The 19,568-nt window shown below is 37.0% G+C and overlaps 2 protein-coding genes and 1 non-coding gene across 4 annotated transcripts; 1 reads left to right on the forward strand and 2 right to left on the reverse strand.

Annotated features, from left to right (window-relative positions):
• Nucleotides 1-504: 504 nt before the first annotated feature.
• LOC104096018 (uncharacterized) lies at nt 505-11,979 on the forward strand. Of its 2 annotated transcripts, XM_009602297.4 has the most exons (12): nt 505-827; nt 1,602-1,710; nt 2,130-3,005; nt 3,093-3,172; nt 4,195-4,407; nt 4,520-5,498; nt 7,250-7,768; nt 7,864-8,192; nt 9,334-9,432; nt 9,515-9,640; nt 10,004-10,866; nt 10,972-11,979. In XM_009602297.4, the coding sequence occupies exons 1-12, from the start codon at nt 675-677 to the stop codon at nt 11,771-11,773; spliced, it is 5,148 nt and encodes a 1,715-aa protein (XP_009600592.1). In that variant the 5' UTR covers nt 505-674; the 3' UTR covers nt 11,774-11,979. The 2 variants fall into 2 exon arrangements, with proteins under 2 accessions (XP_009600592.1, XP_009600591.1); XM_009602296.4 differs by having other exon boundaries at nt 10,004-11,979.
• A 415-nt stretch (nt 11,980-12,394) lies between these two features.
• Nucleotides 12,395-12,466, reverse strand: TRNAC-GCA (transfer RNA cysteine (anticodon GCA)). Its single transcript has one exon. It is a non-coding gene; the product is annotated as a tRNA-Cys (tRNA).
• Nucleotides 12,467-13,858: 1,392 nt separating this feature from the next.
• On the reverse strand, nt 13,859-18,059 carry LOC104096017 (actin-depolymerizing factor 2). Its single transcript, XM_009602295.4, has 3 exons — nt 17,772-18,059; nt 14,386-14,651; nt 13,859-14,256 (listed from the first exon to the last, which is right to left on the reverse strand). The coding sequence occupies exons 1-3, from the start codon at nt 17,952-17,954 to the stop codon at nt 14,094-14,096; spliced, it is 612 nt and encodes a 203-aa protein (XP_009600590.2). The 5' UTR covers nt 17,955-18,059; the 3' UTR covers nt 13,859-14,093.
• Between the last annotated feature and the right edge of the window lie 1,509 nt (nt 18,060-19,568).

The following is a 19,568-nucleotide window of genomic DNA, read 5'->3' on the forward strand; positions in this document are numbered from 1 at the left end:
AGAGTTGTGCTTGGACATGAATATAATTTTGGGTTGTTTTTGAATTTTTGTGAGTGATTTGAGTGAAAATTTTGAAAACAACTTTTTGGAGTTTTTCAAATTTTAAAAAAATTTTAAAATTCATTTTCAAGTGAAAATTTGAAATTTTATAGCCAAATACTTATTTCGAAAAAAAGTGAAAAAAATTTCATTGCCAATCGGGCTCGTAGTAAAGCATATTTAACTTTGAATTAATTAAAATGTGTGTTTTTACCTTTTTACATTCTAGAAATTATACTATACGAAGTATTTAAATTCTTCCTAAAACTATATTATCATCAAATATGTGCTAACATTTCAAATTTTGATTAAGATAGATAATAAAATAGTTTAACAATTAATAATTAATAATTTGTTAAATGTGTAAACAATTCAATTGATCAAGGGTGAAAGCATTTGACTAGATAGCACAAGAACGAACATCGTAATTTCATTTGATATTTTAGAGATTAAAACTGCAAAAATCCCTCCAAATTAAATGGACAATTTTGTTACGTCAACCCCCCGAGCCCACAACCGCCATTGCACAGAAGCAGATTCCCCATTCCATAAATACAGAGCGCGCGTGAGGAGTGTGTGTGTGTGTGTGAGAGAGAGAGAGAGAGAGAGAGAGAGAGAGAGAGATTTGGGTTGAAATGGAGAATATCGACGAGCAGAGTGAAAACGTAGTACAGCACCCAATGGAAAACCCTAGTGAGGAAGGAGGGGGAGTAAGAGGAGAGAGTTCATTTCTGAAGAACGATTCTTCAGAAAGCAGAGAAGAAGGAGAACTCTCTTCATACGACGACGTACGTAAAACCCCTCTCGTTTACCTCTATTTCTAATGTATGCGTATTAATTTAATCCAATTTGCTACATTTGCTTCATTACACAGCTCATTTTGTTGAGTAGTATATGTTTAAATTCATCATTTTTCATTTTGCTACCTCTATTTCATTTTGTTTTTGCAATTTAAGCCTTCCCAAAGTGTAAAGGCTGAGAAAATACACCGCTACATTCAACAACCACACCTCAGTCCCAATCTGTATATCCTCAATTTCTGTTCCCTTACATTTGGGACCCTATCATTCTAATACTCAATAATTTGTCTTTGTAAGATTAATTAGGGTTTAGATATTTTCTACATTTTTTTCAATGATGGTGGTGGTTGGACCAGATTGAGCTTAGTTCAATTGTTTCATCGGGTATTTGTTGCTCCCAGCCTCCCACCAGCAGAAATAGTGGGTAACTCTGTCTACCATGACGTAGGCATATGAGAAGAAATCAGCTAGTGTTTTCTTGCCTCCGAGATTTGACCGCTAGGCCACACCATTGGGTGCAGTTCTTTCCTGATTGTCTCTCCTTAACCTTCTTGAATTTAGTTGCTATTGCCTAAGAAGTAAAACTTTCCCCCTCGATTTCCTTTCTTTCACTTTCGTGTTGCTTTTGAGTCCTCCGGAACTGTATTTGTTAGTGAGTTTCTGCTATGGTGAATATGTAAGAAGTTTTATGGGGCAAATAGAAGCTGTTCTGGATTAGTAAGCTACATCAGTGTTGAGTTGCTTGTAAATTGTTTTCCACAGGATCAAAATGTTTGTTCCACCGATCAGCTTAAGAGCACCAGTGCTGCTCCACTGGAGCAGCAGGTTCACATTGACACAGTGAATGAGAATTCCCAGGATACCCAGGCAGGTATGTCCTAAAGCTCGAGTATTAAAACATTTATTTATATTTTGAACCCTTGGTTTCATCTACCTACTAGGAATGGCTGTTGACGATTTTTGATCAAACCATCTCTTCAGCATATATGCACATCGTTGTTAAGTTCACTCTCCGTGTGTGAATGCTAATTGATTGACTTACTCTGGTAGTTTTTTGTTCTTTTGGTACAACTCGTCTCCTTTCTTAAATCATAGTCTTTTTTTATGTATGTATTAAGGATGGGTAACTAGATAAGAGATTATAATACGTGGTCTTCTAGTTTTACATTTTTTAATCTGTGGAACTTACCTCTTATTTTGTCAGGTCTTAAATTACTTTTCTCGCATATCTAACTGTCCGGCGACTTATTTGCTATATTTTTGCGTCTTGTTTTCCTGCATATTTTGCAGAAAAATGTACTTCTTCCAGCAAAATGGGTTGCTCGATTGATGTGCCTTCAGGAACTCCTCCAGAATCAGATCATCTGAAGAGCTCTAAAAAGAACCGAGAGCACTTTGTGCCATTTCTGATAAGCTTCTCAGATGACAGTGGTAGTGAGTGTGAAAATTCTGGACAGAAGAAAATCTCAGTAAGTAAAAACCGAACCTTGGCTGCGGATAGAAGTAATAAACCACCAGCACCTGCTCCTCGAAGATCTCATAAATTGCACAAGATTACTAGAAAGGACCCAAATTTGATGTCTAGAAAAGGGCCTGCGTCTTCATTCACCAAAATTAAAGGATGCACTTATGGAAATGTTGGGCACTTGCATAGTATGAGAAACTTTAACAACTCAAATAGGGTAGCTATCCTTGACCATAGGAAAAGAACAAATGTTCATTCGAACTCTAGTGAATTGCATGACTTGCGCCACTTGATCGCGATTCGCGAGAGTCAATTGAATCTGAAGAGATCTCAGAATACCAAAAACCTAACTTCAGCTTCATGTAGGGATAGAAATCTTGTCAATAAAAGGAATTTGGTGGTGAGGGCATCCAAAGAAACTACTTATGATTATTTGCAAGAACTAAAAGAACCAGACAACAAACGCCAAAAAATTGTTTTAGAGGATCCAAGTTGGGGTTTCTCAAACTCCCAAGAAATTACGTCTATGGTCATAAGATCAGAACGGTGTGCATTAAAGGATTCCGATCAACTGGAACGAGCTGATGATAGCGTTCATGGGGAAAAATATCCAACTTGCTCAGTCCTTGCTGGACAACTGAAACAAAATGAGTATCACGGCTCTGCTTCTTCAGCAAATCCATCTCTCACTCTGAAAGATGGTACTTATTACTCTATTTTGTGTATACGAGCAGCTTTCTTTTAATGACATTAGTGGATGTCTAATTAAAATGAGCTTAATGCCACAGGTATAGATGCCGTAAGGAATCACAATCAGAGTTTCAACAATTCGTCAAAAGAAGTTGCAAGTAAAGCTGCCAATAAATTGGTAAATTCTTGAATGTATCACCATATCTCCATCTGGTTGTCAATGTGTTACACCAGCCTCAAGGATGGGCATTGAATGACTGGTTGAGTATTGTTTTGGCTCATGGACCCTTTGTGTGGACATTTGAACTTAGTTTCACTAGCCCAAAAGTCTTTCGTTTAGTAAAAGTTTCCCCCCTCTTTTACTGCACCTACTGCACTTAGAAGACAATATTCTTCAGAGGTAAAATAGTGAAGATAAAGTTTCTGTGATAAGTGGATTGAGTTAACTATCTTAGCCTTTCAAAGATTCTTAATGTTAGTGTCATACGGAGATATTATAAGTATAAGGTGCTTGTTTCAATATAGGTTTGATAAAACATTGATAGAGCCTGATAAAAGCCTTAGAATAAGTATTAGTCATCAGTTTGATTTTTGGTGATTGGCCCGTCAATGCAACAATGTTTCCTCTTGGCATCAAAGACACGACTTGTAAATAGAGCTTGTACTTTCTCAGTTTTGTTACATTATCAGGTTCTCCTAATCAGTTTTTCTTTTTCCTTTTCCTCTTTCTGGGGGTTTTTGGGGGTGGGGGTGGGTAAGTAGGCTTAGTATTTAGTTCAGAGAACTATCATTAAGTTGAAGGAGCTAAAATGTGGATCTATATAAATTGCCTTTTACTTTCTGCATTGGGCCAAGTCACAGAGTTAAAAACTTATTTTGCAAGTGAAATACCTTTCCCGAGAAGTATGTCTTTTTTCTTTTCTAAAAGGTTGATCATACGAAGTAGAAACACTTGATTTTCCTAGTCATCTATATAGTTTAAGCTGTATAGTGTATATTATGGTGATATTGTAGGGTTTTCTATATGGAGGATATGTAGTCAAAACAAGCTTTATATTGCATATTTATCAAATTTCCGTGAACTTATAAAGCGGGTATTCTGTCGTCTCTTGTCAACTTGTGTTAGCTTCATTTGCATTTGGTTGTTATATTATACTTCTTCATGGATAGTTGTTATGTTTTTCGTTTTTTCATTCTAAGGTCAAGACCAAGCATGCCACTGAGCTTAGTAGTCAGTGCAGACAGCCTCTTTTACAGAAGAAAGTGACTTCTGGGCGTGCTGATGTTATGGTAACTGCAGAAAGTGACAGCAATCTAGGCAGATCTAGTGAAAGCGCACAGAACCCCGCTCCAGATGCTAATGTTATTGCAGCCTCGACCCATGGTGCAGGCGGCAATTTTGGAGCCAATGTTGTATGTTTCTGTTTTTTTCTGTCTTCCTCTTTCATGTGTTTTTTGTCTCCTTTTTCTAAAACCAAAGTGTAAAATTGCATATTTCTGATAGTTCTTTTTCTCCTTGTGAAAGACATCTCCGAACTTTCCAAGCGTTTGGAACAGCTGTGACAAGATAAATATTTGTGGGAGTAGCAGCATAGACTTACAGTCATTGTTTCATTTAGAAGAATTTCATGATAAGGAACTGGGAGAAGCTCAGGAATATCGGCACAAGTGTGAAGTTGAAGAAAGAAATGCTCTGAAATCTTACCGAAAGGCTCAAAGGGCCTTGCTTGAAGCTAATGCTAGATGCTCTAACGTATACAATAAAAGAGAACAATATTCAGCCCAGCTTCGAGATCTTATGATGGGAAATCCAAATTTGTTACTGTCTTCTGGGTTTCCTGACAAAAGTGGAATTGGGTTGGGCCCCCTACCTGCAATTTCTGATGCTAACGTGCATTTGATTCCCAGTTCAAGCTGTGCAGTACAGCCTACATTCGACTTTAACAATCAACATAGATGTAATTTAAATATCCATCCAAACAATGTTGCTTTTCAAAATGTCTCAAGTGATCAAAAGCATTACAATTTGGCATCTGATCCCTGTAGTGAGCCTGATGGTATCACATTCGAGCCTCATAAGGAAGATAATGACGCAAATGACCTGTGCTCCCCTTCTGAGGATATTGTTATATCTCAAAATGTGGACGAAGAGACATTTCTCACCGAGCATAAATCTCCAGAAAACAGTCCAGACTATCAAGGTCAAGGAAAGGCAAAATCTAGTGTTTACATGGAGAAAAGTATGAATAATGCATCAGAGGGGCAATCAGCAGTGAATATTTCTGAGGATTCTTTACTCCTTGAAGCATCTTTGCGCTCTCAGCTCTTTGAAAGGCTAAGGATGAGAACTTTGTGCCAGAAGGCAATCCCACAAGAGACCCTGGGAGCTGTAGCTGAAGGGAGAGCAGAGAATGATGAGATTCTGAGAAGGGTGGTAATAGACAATAGATTATGCTCCGATTCAGAGAAAGAGAATGAGCCACAGCAAGGTTCTGACTTGCAAGGTAGTGTTCCTTTGTGGACATATTTCCCTGCAGTAGCTTATCTCTATAAATGCAATATGCATGCATATGATCCAAAAATGAGAAATTCTCAAAAAAAAGAAAAAAACACTAAAATACCTTTTTGGTTATTTGGTGATGTGATGCTTTTAGATAAACAAGAAATACTTCTAAAAGAATATAGTAAATGGATCTAGTAAGATGCATTATATTCTGTGACGAATAATATATACATGTACTACTCAAATGTTTTTCACAGTTTTTCTTTTTGAACTTAATCAACAATTAATTGGATGTTGTAGATGAAACATGTATATCAAATCAATCGATCTGTCAACCTCAATGCCAAATTAGTTAAGGTCGATTATGTGAATCCGCTGTATATTGCGCTCTATTTGGGTCCTTTTCATTCCAATAAATACTACTCCATTAGACCTATTGAGAATTTTCTAAAGCCAAAGGTTCTCGAAATCTCAACCTTATTTTGACACTGACATACAAATTTCTAAAAAGACTCTTGTTAAACAGTGGACCTAATTTAAGTGTAATAATAATAACTAAGTCTTAATCGCAAACTAGTTGATATTGCATATATGGATTTTATTTCCATCGCGTTATGTTCTTAGCTAAGCCTGCATTATTTCCAATAAACCGTACGTCTTTTGTGGCAACATCGTTTTCTGTCAATTTTAAATCTACTTCATTCCTTTTTCCCTTCAATCATCAGTGTCACACTATGATTAGTCCATATGGAAATACATATACGTTATGGCCAACCATTTAAGGCAACTTCCTCTCATATTTATGATGATATTGACATTGAGAAGTCGTTAAATCATGTCTCAATTCCAAACTAGTAGGTCATTGAGGGCCGACTGTATGAATCCCAACACTATTGAGGGGTCGTCTATATGAATCCCAAACTAGTTGTTTAATTATGCTTCAATCACAACTAGTCAGTATTGCCTATATGAAATTTTTACATTGCGTTCTATTCTTAGTGAAGTATCCAATGATTTTGAGAGAGATTGTAGATCTTTCAAGGCACTTTACTTCATGTGATTTTAGCTTTGTCTCATCCCCACTATTTGCACCTTCAATTATCAAAGTACCACTTTTGTTGGTTAGTGCATTTGAAGGTTTACGTAGGACATGGTCAAAGTATATCAGGCTTCAGACAAACTTCTTTTTTTTTTATCCTCCGTATGTTACTTTCACCTTAGTCTGATATTATTATTTCCAATCTTGTCGAATATTACATGATAGCACATCCATCTTAGCATCTCTATCATTTTGTGGATATGTTGGACCTTAAAGGTCCAATATTTGCTTTTATATAACATTGTTGGTCTCAGCCGTCCCACAACCGTTGTATAGAACTATCTTTCATTTTGCTTGGTATCTTCCTATAACATAATACTCTCATAGCACTCTTCCATTTCAGCTAATCCTATTTATAAATGTGCTACATCTTAATCTATTTTGTTATCCTCCTGCAAGACTGAGCACACATATTTGAATTATTCGCTTGGAACAATTATTAGGAGTGATTAATTTCTTTCTTGTTTTTTGTAAACTTTTGGTTTCAATTATCCATGATAGTAATTGAGAAGTTCTGCTTTTAGAAGGCCATCCATTCTCTTTTGGAGGTCATATAACAACGAAAGTCACAATTTATCATTTCAGATTGTGACATTCTTTATTCTGGTTGAGCTGACTTTTTGATTTCTCTTTCCTTTTGAACTTTTTATTAGGATGTGACATGACGAGTACGATGTCTAAGATACCTGTTGAAGTGGATCATCAGTGCACCAATGAGAAGTTTGGTTCTAATTTTGCATCCCTTTCATCTAATATTTGTTTAGATAGTAGTATCACCACAAACGACAACAAATCTCAGTTTGCAAGCTTGGTCACCTTCTCATATCCTATTCTGAAGAGTGCTATTTTGCACTTTAAAGTTTCAGATTCCATGGATTTACTCAAATTACAGATTAGAATTTCCAGTGTACATACTTCTCATGATCAGGGTGAAAACAATTTCAGTGGCGGAACCATACCAAGCATTTTAAGTTCGGGTCCCGTTGAAGTGGCTTCAGTGGATTTAATTGGCAGTAAGAGTGGGTCTTACACTTGCGATTTTGCCATTGACCCGCTTTGGCCACTATGTATCTTCGAACTTCGGGGGAAATGCAACAATGATGAGTGTTCTTGGCAACATGTTAGAGACTACTCTTCTGGCAGTAGAATGAAGATGACATTGGACAACGATGGTATGGATCTTCTGTTTGAAGTGTATAAGACATCTTTATAGTTCCTTTCGGCCTAACATCTGATGCAAATTTTCTTAAACTTTTTTCTTCTGTAGACAAGGTTGGATCACCAACTGAAGGACAGATATTCGCTGCCACAAGAACTCTCACCAAGTCACTTGACTGCCTTGGTTTGGCTACCCCAACTTATTTGGTTGGCTTGGATGGTCTGAAAGCTGATCTACAGTCGTGTAAATCCATTCTAAGTCCCAAATACGGGCAACTGTGGGTTAAGTGCTTCAGTCTTTCCTTTGTTCTCTCAAGTCAGCTACACACTGATCTGCCCTCTGATGAGCCTTTATTTCATGGCACTAATGCTCGTGTTGAGGTCCAAGGTGGTTGGAATAGGCAATCACTTTATTTTCAGAGCAGAAATGGATCATCGGTTTGTCAAATCAACCTGTTCTTTTCTCGTAATTAGTGGGGGTGGGGGAGGAAGAAGGAAGGAGACAAGGATGATTTTTAGCTTCTTATGTAGTAACTCTTTTGGAAAAGCTAAATTTTATTTTTTCAATTTCAACTGTTATAGTTGACAGGCTTCTGAAATACCAGTGAAGCTGCGGAAGTATTAATTTTAATTTCAATACACGAATCAAGAGAAATTATTTTGCATCTCCTTGGTGCTTCCAAAATGTCTTTGTTCATGAGAAAAATTTGGTGATTGTACGAACTCTGTAACTTAAATATGTTTTCTTTTTTTTTGGGTAACAAATATGTTTTATTTCCTTGGGAACCTTTGTAATTATTAATTGAGACAACTGAATCTGTCTAAAGAATGCAAATTTTGGGTTATTGGTTTTGTCCTTTATATCATGCTACTAGGACCTTTCCTGTGACTCTTTCTAACTTCCCAATTCACTAGTCTGCTCTTTCCTTCTGCCATTTTAGCCATCAATGGTGGAATATACCTTCTTGTTTCCTGTCCTTCTATATATTCGAGTTTGCTATGCAGCAAGCAACGTTTTTCTTGACCTTCTGTTGAAGGTAGCGGTCTTGAGTTCAAGTCTCACCACCACCCATTACCGAAAAAGAATTTTTCATGTGGCCCATGAAAGAAAATCAAGCCTGCACGTGAGGAGGCGTGTTGAAGATAAACTTAAGCTCTGAGATGAGATAGTCACACATTCAACACCTTCATACTACCTCCCACTCATTTGGTCTTCATTCTTCTTCTTTTTTTCCTTTCTCCATTGACAGAATTGTGTAATTTCGTGGGGTTTCTTCCCTAATACTCCCTCCGCCTCATTATATGTGTCTTACTTTGATTGGGCATGATGTTTAAGAATGTAAAGAAGAATTTTGAATCACGTGGTCTTAAACTAAAGGTGTGTATACATACCAAAAATACTCTTTGAATCTTTGTGGTCTTAAACATGTCATGTCATTGTCTTCTCTTCGATGGAAGTTTGATTTTCCCAATGGAGTTGTTCTATTCTCCACAAAACTTTGTACCACAGATAAATAGCTTCTGTCCTTCTTTTGCCACCTGCTGTCAATGCTGCAACTTACCTTCTAATGTCTTGCAGGATCCATGCAAGGAACTATCTACTGATGCTGACGAGATTGTAGAGATGGCTCTTCTTAATCTCAGTCAGGAGGCTAATAAACCCAAGGGAAGGATACAGGTATGCTTTTGGTGGTGATTATGGGTTACATACTTGGAGGGTCAGTAATCTCACTCCTGTTAATTTTTGCTAAAACATGCAGGCTCTTGAACTCCTTGCTCGAGCTTTGGAAGCTAATCCAATGTCTGCAGTTCTCTGGATTGTTTACCTGTTAGTTTACTATAGCAGTCAGAAGTCTATTGGGAAGGATGATATGTTCAAATGTGCGGTATGCAGTATTTCTACATGGAATTCTACTGTTAAAACATAATATTTGAGTTGGCTCAAGATGTTTATACCATTTGGAAGTCTATGTGCTGAGAAACATTTCTACATAATTAGGGATAGGAACATGTTAGATAATTGGCTCTGATGGTGCGCTATATATTTTGTTAATTGCATCTGAGAACGCCATTTTGATTTACTTCATTAAGGGCCCTGTGTCCATGTTATGTACTAGCCCTTAATCCTAATGGCTTGGGGTTCCTGAAAACTTGTCATAAATCCGCTTCTTACTTTGACTTGTAAGTTTGTGTTGATTCACGAAATTATCAACATATGTACTGATAAATCTTCTTATTCTGTGATCCAGGTTGAGCACAGTGAAGGCTCTTACGAACTCTGGCTTTTCTATATCAATAGTCGAACACAGCTGGAGGAGAGGCTGGCTGCATATGATGCTGCACTGTTGGTCCTGTATCGCCATGCATCAGCATCTGACATAAATGCAAGTGCCAGTGATTGTATATTGGATATATTCTTGCAGATGATGAGTTGTCTGTGCATGTCTGAGAATGTTGCTAAAGCCATTGAGAAAATCAATGAGCTATATCCCACAGAAGAGAAATTTTATAACCTACTCAAACCGTCTCTTCCTGATATCATTACATGTTTAACCATTTCTGATAAATGTATTTTCTGGCTCTGTTGTGTGTACTTGGTTGTGTACAGGAGACTTCCTGATGCTATTGTGCAGCAGTTTGAATATCAGAAAGAACTTTCTTCCATAGATTGGCCATCTGCTGAGTTGACCTCTGATGAGAAGCGACGAGGTGTCTTTTTGATGGAATTAGCGGTAGATTCTCTGGCATTGTACATCGACAGAGAGTCACTTGAAGATGAAGCAAATCTTAGGGCAGCACACCTGTTTTCTGTCAATCACGTTAGATGTATAGTGGTGCTTGAGGGTATAGAATGTAGTAGGAGTTTGTTAGAGAGATATGTCAAGTTGTATCCATCATGTCTAGAACTCGTTTTGATGTTAGCTCGGGCAGAGCATGATTTTGCAGATGGAAGTTTTGAAGGTTTTGAAGATGCTTTAGATAACTGGTATGATGAAGTTCCTGGAGCGCAATGTATTTGGAACCAGTATGTTGAATGTGCACTCCAAGATTGTAAAAGAGATTTTGCGGAGGAATTAATGGCTCGATGGTTCCAGTCTTCATGGAAACACAGGTATTCTAAAACTAGTTGTCTGGAAACAGTAGATAGTGACAACTCCCGGTCTTCACCGCAGTCTGCTTCAGTATCTGATATTGCTGCTCTCTTTTCCAATTCTAGCAAGAACGATATTGTATTTGGGCTGCTGAACTGTTCCATCTATAAACTATTACAAAATGACTATACTGAAGCTCAATTAGCCATTGATAAGGCATTGGAGGCTGCTTCTGCTGAGAATTACAGTCACTGTGTGAGAGAGCATCTCCTGTTCTTGACTGCAGATAATTTGCATGCTGACGGGCAAGTATTGAAACTTCTGTGTGGCTATTTGGCTGATAAACGTGCTTCCCTCACCTCTGAGCCATTATCCAGGCAATTCGTCCAAAGAATCAAGAAGCCTAGAGTTCGGCAGCTAGTTGGCAACTTGTTATGTCCCGTGTCGTTGGAGCCTTACATAGTGAACTCAGTTCTTGAAGCATTGTATGGCCCGTCTCTCTTACCTGAAAAGAAAGATGAACTTACTGATTTTATCGACATGGTTGAGAGCTTAATGGTGATACTTCCTTCCAACTATCATCTGGCAATTGCTGTCTGCAAGCAGTTAACCAGAACCTCAAAAACCGCTAATGTACCGGGCAGCATCTCTTTTTGGGCAAGCTGTCTCTTGATAAGTGCATTATTTCAGGCTGTTCCTGTGGCACCAGAATATGTATGGGTAGAAGCTGCAGATATTTTGCAAGATCTTACAGGTTGTCGGTCCCTATCTGTCAAATTGCTGAAAAGAGCTTTGTCTATATATCCATTCTCTTTAATGCTTTGGAAGTCTTATCTCAAGTTATCCGAGGCTGAAGGAAATTCAGAATCTGTAAAAGAAGCAGCAAGGGCAAAAGGCATTAAACTTGAGAGTGACAACTTGCTTTAATATCTTTTCTGAAGCAAATTTTGGGATAGGTTTTTGGTAGGGTAATGAATTGTGTAAATCTGAAGATAGATACAAATAGCAGCAGAAGACAACAGATCAGAGCTTTGTAGAGAACTAGAGAATTGTATAGGATATTATAAACGTATAGGAAGATCATACAGGTACGTTACCAAAGATTTTTCTCAGGATGAAGCCAATTTTGTTCAGATGCATTTTGTATGATTTAGTCTCCCCGCACACTATACCCCAGTCCCCACCCATTTCCTACTCTGCTAAATGCTTAAAATTTCTTGTTTATTTTTCAAATGTCGAATTCTAAAATTGGTTTTGTAGCAACTCATACAAACACTGTTATCATATTCTGGTTATCCTTGAAGAAACACCCCTTTTTAGTACAACAATAACCACTTTTTCATATGAAAAAAACTTTTTTCCTTTTAGAAAAAATCATTTTACTGTTTAGTTGATGTTTCTTAACGAAGCAAAAATTAATGAATACATCCTGACTTATAGTAGCTCACTCTTCAAACATGCTGACTAACAAATCTTGTCAAAACAATAAGAAAAATGAAAACAGCTGCAAATAATCGGTTCGATAGTAAAAAAAATCAAGAAATCCCTAGGGCCCAACCGGGTTCGAACCGGTGGCCTCTTGATCTGCAGTCAAATGCTCTACCACTGAGCTATGGACCCCTTGTTGTTTTAGCTACTTAGAGTAATCAATTTCATAACGATTTTAAGCTATTATATTAGCTTAAAATCATCAAAATCATTCTTTAGTATCGTGTTTTAATTTTTATTATTGGAAGAAACTAAGGTAGAAGTGTGTAAGCACTCAAATGAAACTGATGAGAAAGAATAAAATGTCAGCACATAGGCGCGAATGGACATTACTTGCATTAGGTGTATGCACTTATATTGCCTTCTGTTCAAATCATTTATACTTATGTATAATTAAACTACTTTTAATTAATTGTAATATTTATTTTAAATTTGCACTCTATATTTTTCAAAAGAATAATGATGCAATGACATTCACTTGCTTAAGATTTTGGAGTCACTTTGAAGTTCGGAAAACTCAAAACACATACCACCCGGTGCTTAGGCAAAAAGTGAAATTCTCAGAATTTAACATAGATGAGGTAGGAAGTTAATATTCTATCTGTTTCACTCATATGAAGGTATTTGACTGAAGAAGAAATATAATATGTTAATCTAATATATTATATCAATAATAGAGTGTAACGACTGAAAACTTAGTTTGACGGGGAAATTATCACATCAAGGTTTCTAATTTAAATATTCGAACGAATTTGTGTAAAAATAAAATTGCCTCAACAATCTTGATTCACCAATAATTGGGAGAATGTCTATAAATTAGGACTGATGGAAGACCTGACAAGTTGTTATATGACCTTCTAATTTGCATGAATTGTTTTACTTAATTATGCACTACATTGCTACTTTTTCTAGACATCAGGTTGCCTTAAATCACTTATCTTAAAATTTATTTTTATACTTTTATGATAGTGGTATCTAAGTCAGCTTATGTGTAGCTCAATTATTTTGTTTGATACTGCTACCTTACATCAGCACATATAATCGATAATTCTGTTCAACAACGCACATATGGAAAAAAATCACTTAGCATTTCTTCGCCTTTCGGAATTTGGATCCTACTTTCCCATGATTTTCACCCACTTCATTGGCCGCTACCCTATACCCTTGCATGCCCTAGGTACAACCAACTTTCATTCATCTTTAAGTTGTATTTTCTGCATCATCTCACCTATTAAACTGAGAATATAAGCATGATAATACACCACATAATGAGAAAGTCATAATCTACAGTTGCATAGTCCCCTCCCCTGAATGAAACGATCAACACAGACGAAGTATATCACAATTTAATGGTACAAGTGCGAAGGTAAAATCCAAGCTACAAAAATCACCTGTGTAAAGATTAAAGGGAATGAGAAGTAGCTAAACATACTGTGTAAATATTTTTTGGAGGTGGGTGGGGTGGCATTTAAGTGCTACGGTAAAAGAAAATAATGATGCTCAAAATGAGAAGATGTAACTTGATTTCATGAGTAACAATAAAGCATATATAAAAGATATAATTGAAGTTCTCTGAATAGTTAACTTGACTTCATGGGCAACAATATAACATATTAAAGAGTATTGAAAGTTCTCTGAGAAGAAGAGACTTAAAAGAGTAAGATGAACGCGAATGCCAAGCCAATAATATAACTATAACTACCACGTTCTACTTACCCACAAACTATAATCATTTAGCATAAGCAAGAAACTCATGCGCTCAACATTCAATTCCACCAACTCGGCTTCTGAAAACATCAAGCCCCATCTCTGTAGGATCAGTTGCTTGCAGCTCTACCTGGAAACCGTCAAGCTCTCTCTTGAACCTGTCTTTGGAGCTTGCATAAATCATCTTGCTTCTCACTCTTGCAGTGTCAGGAGACCTTCAACAATTGATTCAACAAAAGTTCACGCCAGCAGGCAAAGATATAAACGGGCAAGATGGACGTTTAAATCACTATATATACTTTTTTGAGAATGGTAAGAATTACTATATTTAATAAAAGGATTACCACGCAATGAAGAATATTCTGCTCTTCTGGACGTTTTCTTCGGTAGTGAAATCAAAGTCATAGACAGCATATCGACACTCATCAGCAGGGAGGCCTGCGGTGAAATCCTCATAGCTTTCAGTTGGTTCACCAAGCTTTTCCACAACAACCTGCTTTTGCTTCTCTTCAATCTTATAGATGATGAACCGGTGAGTTCTTTTTGCCTTCAACTCCAAAAACTTCAGCTTGCAATCGTCATGCACAGCCATCCCAGATGCTGCGTTAGCCTATAATTTGTATGACATACAACATTACCCCAAATGTAATATAAATACAGGGAATAATGATGGGATAAATACCCTATCTAGATCAACAAGTTTATCTTGCACCTGTATCAGTCTAATGACTCTTCCAGATGCTACTCCTCCCCCAAAGGAAATAGAATAAACAAATAGAAGAACAAAGAAAGGATCCACGGCCTCCAGTATTTCAGATTTTCAAGTCTTATTCATTTCTTCTAGAATTTACAATTCCCACTTAAAAGTCCTCCATCCAATGATTGTGAAGAAAACATATACAAGAGAAAGAAAACAATTGCATTTTCAACTTAAAAATTAGGTTGGTTATTCTTCAATTCTTCTGCCTCAGAAGAGCAGAATACATAGTTTTTTCAGATGTTAATTAAACAAACCAGTATGCATAAGAAGTCAAAAAGATGATTTCATTTTCTTTATCTTTTACTCTTTTCTTAATGACAAAAAAACAAACTCCTCCTCAAGTAGATATTGAAATTGCCATAGAAGTTGAGGCTAATCTGGAATTAGTCTCTTATTACCACCTAGAGCGAGGAATAACTTAATAAAATACAGGGGACAGTGGCATCAACCTGTGAGACCTTACTATCACATCAATGAATTAATACAAACTCGAAATGTAACTTCCAAGGTACAAGTATTCCGGCACCAGAAAAACCGTATATTCAAGGCCAGTGTCGTTCCAAAAATATCAAGTCAACACAAAGCAATAGATTCTTTTTGGTGTTCGAACCTCAATAAAACTCAGAACAGAATAAAGCACAGGCAGAAACTTAGCAGGTGTTTGGACATACATGATTTGCACATCAAGGTCTGTTTTAAATCTGACTTTCAAAAATTAGTCCGAGGAGTATTTCAAGTGAAATAATGATTTTTACTCACAAAAATTTCAATTCTTCCAAGTGAAATCCGAGCAAGAAATTTATCCAATAAACCAAAGATTTTATCTCTCGACATCTCCTATTGTGGGACCTGAGATTTACCCTGAACTTTTAAATAAGCAGAAGTCCTACCAAGAATAATATCTACATGCCCAGACATAGAAGGGTTACATAGTCAAACCCACATGGGACGACTGTGCATGCAGGACAGGCCTTTTGAGATATGTGGTCTTAAATAAGCCATAGCATTAGTGTGACTGTAAAACTTTTGAAATTTGTGGTTTTAAACCTGCCATAGCATTTGCGTGGTTATAAATGCTTCCTATTAAAGAAATATTGAAAGGTGCCAATCTTTTGAAATTGACTAATAAGGAAATAGTGTCAATCTTTTTGAAACGGAGGGAGTATCATTTTTTGGGAGAATTCCTAGCCTCAATATATGTTGTCAACACAAAACATGTTTGTCCAAATGGCAGACTACATAAGTTTGCAGCCGCAAGTTCAATGCAGTCAAATAAAAGACAGTTAAAGATCATTCAAGTAAAGCAAAGACATTCCTGTATGCTTTTCAATAGAAGTTACTTAGAGCAACGGAATCCATCAACTCCACATTGCATGATATATTGATACTTGACAACCCATTACAACAATCAAGTCAGTTAAAGTAACATAAGATTTGATTGAAAAAATACAAGTGAAATAAAACTCATATAAGACATTAGCAAAGCTGCTCATCAAAGGAGGAACAAATGGTTAGTGATCAAACTCTTAAACTGCAATATCTGGTAGCACACATGAATTCATATCCACGTATCAACAAATAAAGACTAATATCGATAACAATGATATTCATTTGTATGACGTACAAAGAATTCTGCATAAATGATATTGACCTATTAGCATAATTCAATTTATACCTCGTTTCAATATGAAATTACGGAGAGACATAGATGCTCCGCAGGAGGTGTGAGCGGTTGTCCATGGCGGGTCTAAGGAAAGGAAGGGGTAGGTCTAAGAAGTATTGTGGAGAGGTAATTAGGCATGACATGTCATTGATTCAGCTTACCGAGCATATGACCCACGATAGGAAGGCGTGGAGGTTGAGGATTAGGGTTGTAGGTTGACAGATAGTAGTGTGTTCCTCCTAGGCTTACCAGTAGCACTAGGACTATTTTTGTAATTTCTTAGTCATGGTTCTTTATTATTACATGTTGTGTCATTTTTGCCCGTTACCATATTACATTGTAGCTACTATTGTTTGCTACTTGGTTGCTTTATCTTCCACTGTTCCTTGAGCCGAGGTCTATCGGAAACGGCCTCTCTATCTCTATAAGGTAGGGGTAAGGTCTGCGTACACACTACACTCCCCAGACCCCATTTATGGGATTACACTGGTTTGTTGTTGTTTTAAAGATTTATTTCTTAAATTGAAATTAATGAAAAACTGAAAGGAAATGGTACATTTATAATTGCGTATTTCACTTGGGAGTAAACTAGAGAAATTAAATGAATTTAAAAAAAAAAATAAAAAAAAAATAAACTGTGATTGCGGTATGCCCTTGGTGACTTGGTTAAATCATCCGTATCATTCAAGCAATGACTTGGTATGCATCACTGGGCGACACCCATTTTCGACCCGCTGGTGTTAACCATTTTTTTGAGCAGATAATATGGGTTGATCCATATTTGACCCACTTTTAATAAATCACGTATCCAACTCATTTTTTAGCAGATAATATGGGTTGATCCATATTTTACCAACTTTTAATAAATCACGTATCCAACCCATTTTTTAGCGGATAATATAGGCGGATACTTGCAAATTGCATCCATTTTGCCATCACTGGCTATGCCATACCCTTGAGTTAAATACTTTTTAAAAAAAATCACCACAACCAAGTGGCTACTGAAACAAAGATCTAAAGCTGGACTTTCGAAATCTCTTAATGCCTATCAAAAAATCTCACAAGCAGAAAAGAAAAGTGTCATACAAAAACACCTAATATTCATCAATCTATAGTATCAAGTGAAATCAGATCCATAAAACATTAAAACAATCGGCAACCTAACTTGTAAATTTCATTAAAAGTCTAGAAATCGTGTCTATTATGCATCTCCTTTAAAAGATCGAACTAGTAGCTAAACTGGAAAATTTAAAGATAAAATTTACATTTACGCAAAGAGTTAAAACGAAAAAAGAGTATTGACTAACCATGATTTTGAAGGAGAGAGATCGGATTGAAGAGAGGAGAAAATCTAGGGCTCCGATAAAGTTGGTCTTTTCTTGTCGATAATGAGACCGGATACGAAGAAGAAGGGTCCTTGTTTTTTCCTTTCTTTTCCTTTTTATCTTTTTTTCCTCTAAATTTATGTGATATGCTTTTTTTTCTTTCATTTTAACACGTCTCAAAATACTTCGTTTGGAATGAAAATAAGGTGAAAAGGTTTGTGGCTAAACTTTTTTAAAATTTGACTTCAACAAAAATTTGGCCAAAAGAAGTTTCGCCTTTCACAAATTTGAAGAATTTATAAGTAAGTTTGTATTAAATTACTCACTCATTAGCTTTGTGTACGGGTAAAATCGAGCTCGGTGTTCGATTGAGCCTCAGAAACGAAGGGCCAAGGTCGGTACATCTGTAATAGGGTAAAAATCGAAGTCTGAGGTTCGATATGACATCCAACATGGTCAGCAGAGGGCGGAATATAATATTCAAGATCGGACCCAAAGCATCATCAAAACTAGCCATCGAGATTATTAGATTTGCCCTTGAGTCTACCGAACGCGTAACCGGTCCTGTTTCTGACGGTCTCGAAGAAAGCTCTGCCAATTCATCCGACAAGGGTCCGTGATTCTTGCCATTAACCAATCATTATAGCAGAAATCACGGAATTAGTAAAAAATGGAACCAACGATCTTCAAAATCAAGGACTTATGTTTTTTATAGTGCAATTAAATAATACCCTAAAGGGTAGGTCTCCCTTAATATATAAAGGGGACTTGACAATCCATGAAGGACATTGTAACATATTTGCTCTTTAAAGTATCTTTGATTTCAGGCTAAAAATGTCAAACTCTCAATTAGCACCCCTACATATTGACAACGAGTCCGGTCATCAGGGTGAGAATAACAACATAGCGCCCGATAACGTAGGGCCACCCACTGATCCCATAGGAATTTTGATCGCATATCCAATTGATGTTAATTCACACGTGGCTATCGACGCCAACTTGCCTACCGACCCCGAAAATAATATTTGTGGTGGGTCCTGATCGACAACTCGAAACACACAAAACAATGAAGAAGACTGGATCAACTTACGGATGATCTTCGAAATGCTGGCGATAACTCAGTTGCAGAGCCAAAGCCAGACGTCGAGCAAGGTTGAACCCAATCCGCCCCGTGAAGTCACCCGCATAAATGAACCGATCGTAGTAAGGTCAAATGACCAAGAATCAGGTACTAACCCCGAGATTTTAAAGATGCTTGAGGAGCTGACAAAGCGAATTTAATAAGGGGAAAAGAAAATCGAAACGAACAACAAAAAGGTGGAAACCTACAATTCCATGGTGGATCAAACCCGAGGAGCACCTACGATATTGAAAGGACTAGATTCCAGAAAGTTCGTGCAAAAACCTTTTCCTCTGAGCGCGGCTCCAAAGCCAATCCCCGAAAAATTCCGTAAGCCCGAAATACCTAAGTATAATGGAACGACCGATCTAAACGGGCATGTAACCTCTTACATGTGTGCCATCAAAAGGAACGACTTGGAAGACGACGAGATCGAGTCGGTTCTACTGAAATAATTTGGGGAGACCCTGTCAAAGGGAGCTATGACATGGTATCGCAACTTACCTCTTAATTCTATTAATTCATTCGCTATGCTTGCAGACTCCTTTCGTGAAAGCACATGATGGTGCCATCAAGGTCAAAATCAGGAAATCAGACCTTTTCAAAGTTAAACAGAAGGATAACAAGATGCTTAGAGAATTCGTGTCCCATTTCCAAAT

This window comes from Nicotiana tomentosiformis, chromosome 4, assembly GCF_000390325.3.
Source record: "Nicotiana tomentosiformis chromosome 4, ASM39032v3, whole genome shotgun sequence".
In the NCBI taxonomy this organism is placed as follows: domain Eukaryota; kingdom Viridiplantae; phylum Streptophyta; class Magnoliopsida; order Solanales; family Solanaceae; genus Nicotiana; species Nicotiana tomentosiformis.

What these genes read in the sequence shown, in the direction of transcription:
- LOC104096017 (XM_009602295.4), bottom strand. Translation starts at nt 17,954, where the DNA reads ATGAAAGAAAAAAAAGCATATCACATAAATTTAGAGGAAAAAAAGATA. An exon ending in CTCTCTCCTTCAAAATCATG is followed by an intron (nt 14,652 to 17,771) that starts GTTAGTCAATAC and finishes TACAAATTATAG; the next exon opens with GCTAACGCAGCATCTGGGAT. An exon ending in AGAATATTCTTCATTGCGTG is followed by an intron (nt 14,257 to 14,385) that starts GTAATCCTTTTA and finishes CAATTGTTGAAG; the next exon opens with GTCTCCTGACACTGCAAGAG.
- LOC104096018 (XM_009602296.4), top strand. Translation starts at nt 675, where the DNA reads ATGGAGAATATCGACGAGCAGAGTGAAAACGTAGTACAGCACCCAATG. An exon ending in TTCCCAGGATACCCAGGCAG is followed by an intron (nt 1,711 to 2,129) that starts GTATGTCCTAAA and finishes CATATTTTGCAG; the next exon opens with AAAAATGTACTTCTTCCAGC. An exon ending in GCAATTTTGGAGCCAATGTT is followed by an intron (nt 4,408 to 4,519) that starts GTATGTTTCTGT and finishes TCCTTGTGAAAG; the next exon opens with ACATCTCCGAACTTTCCAAG.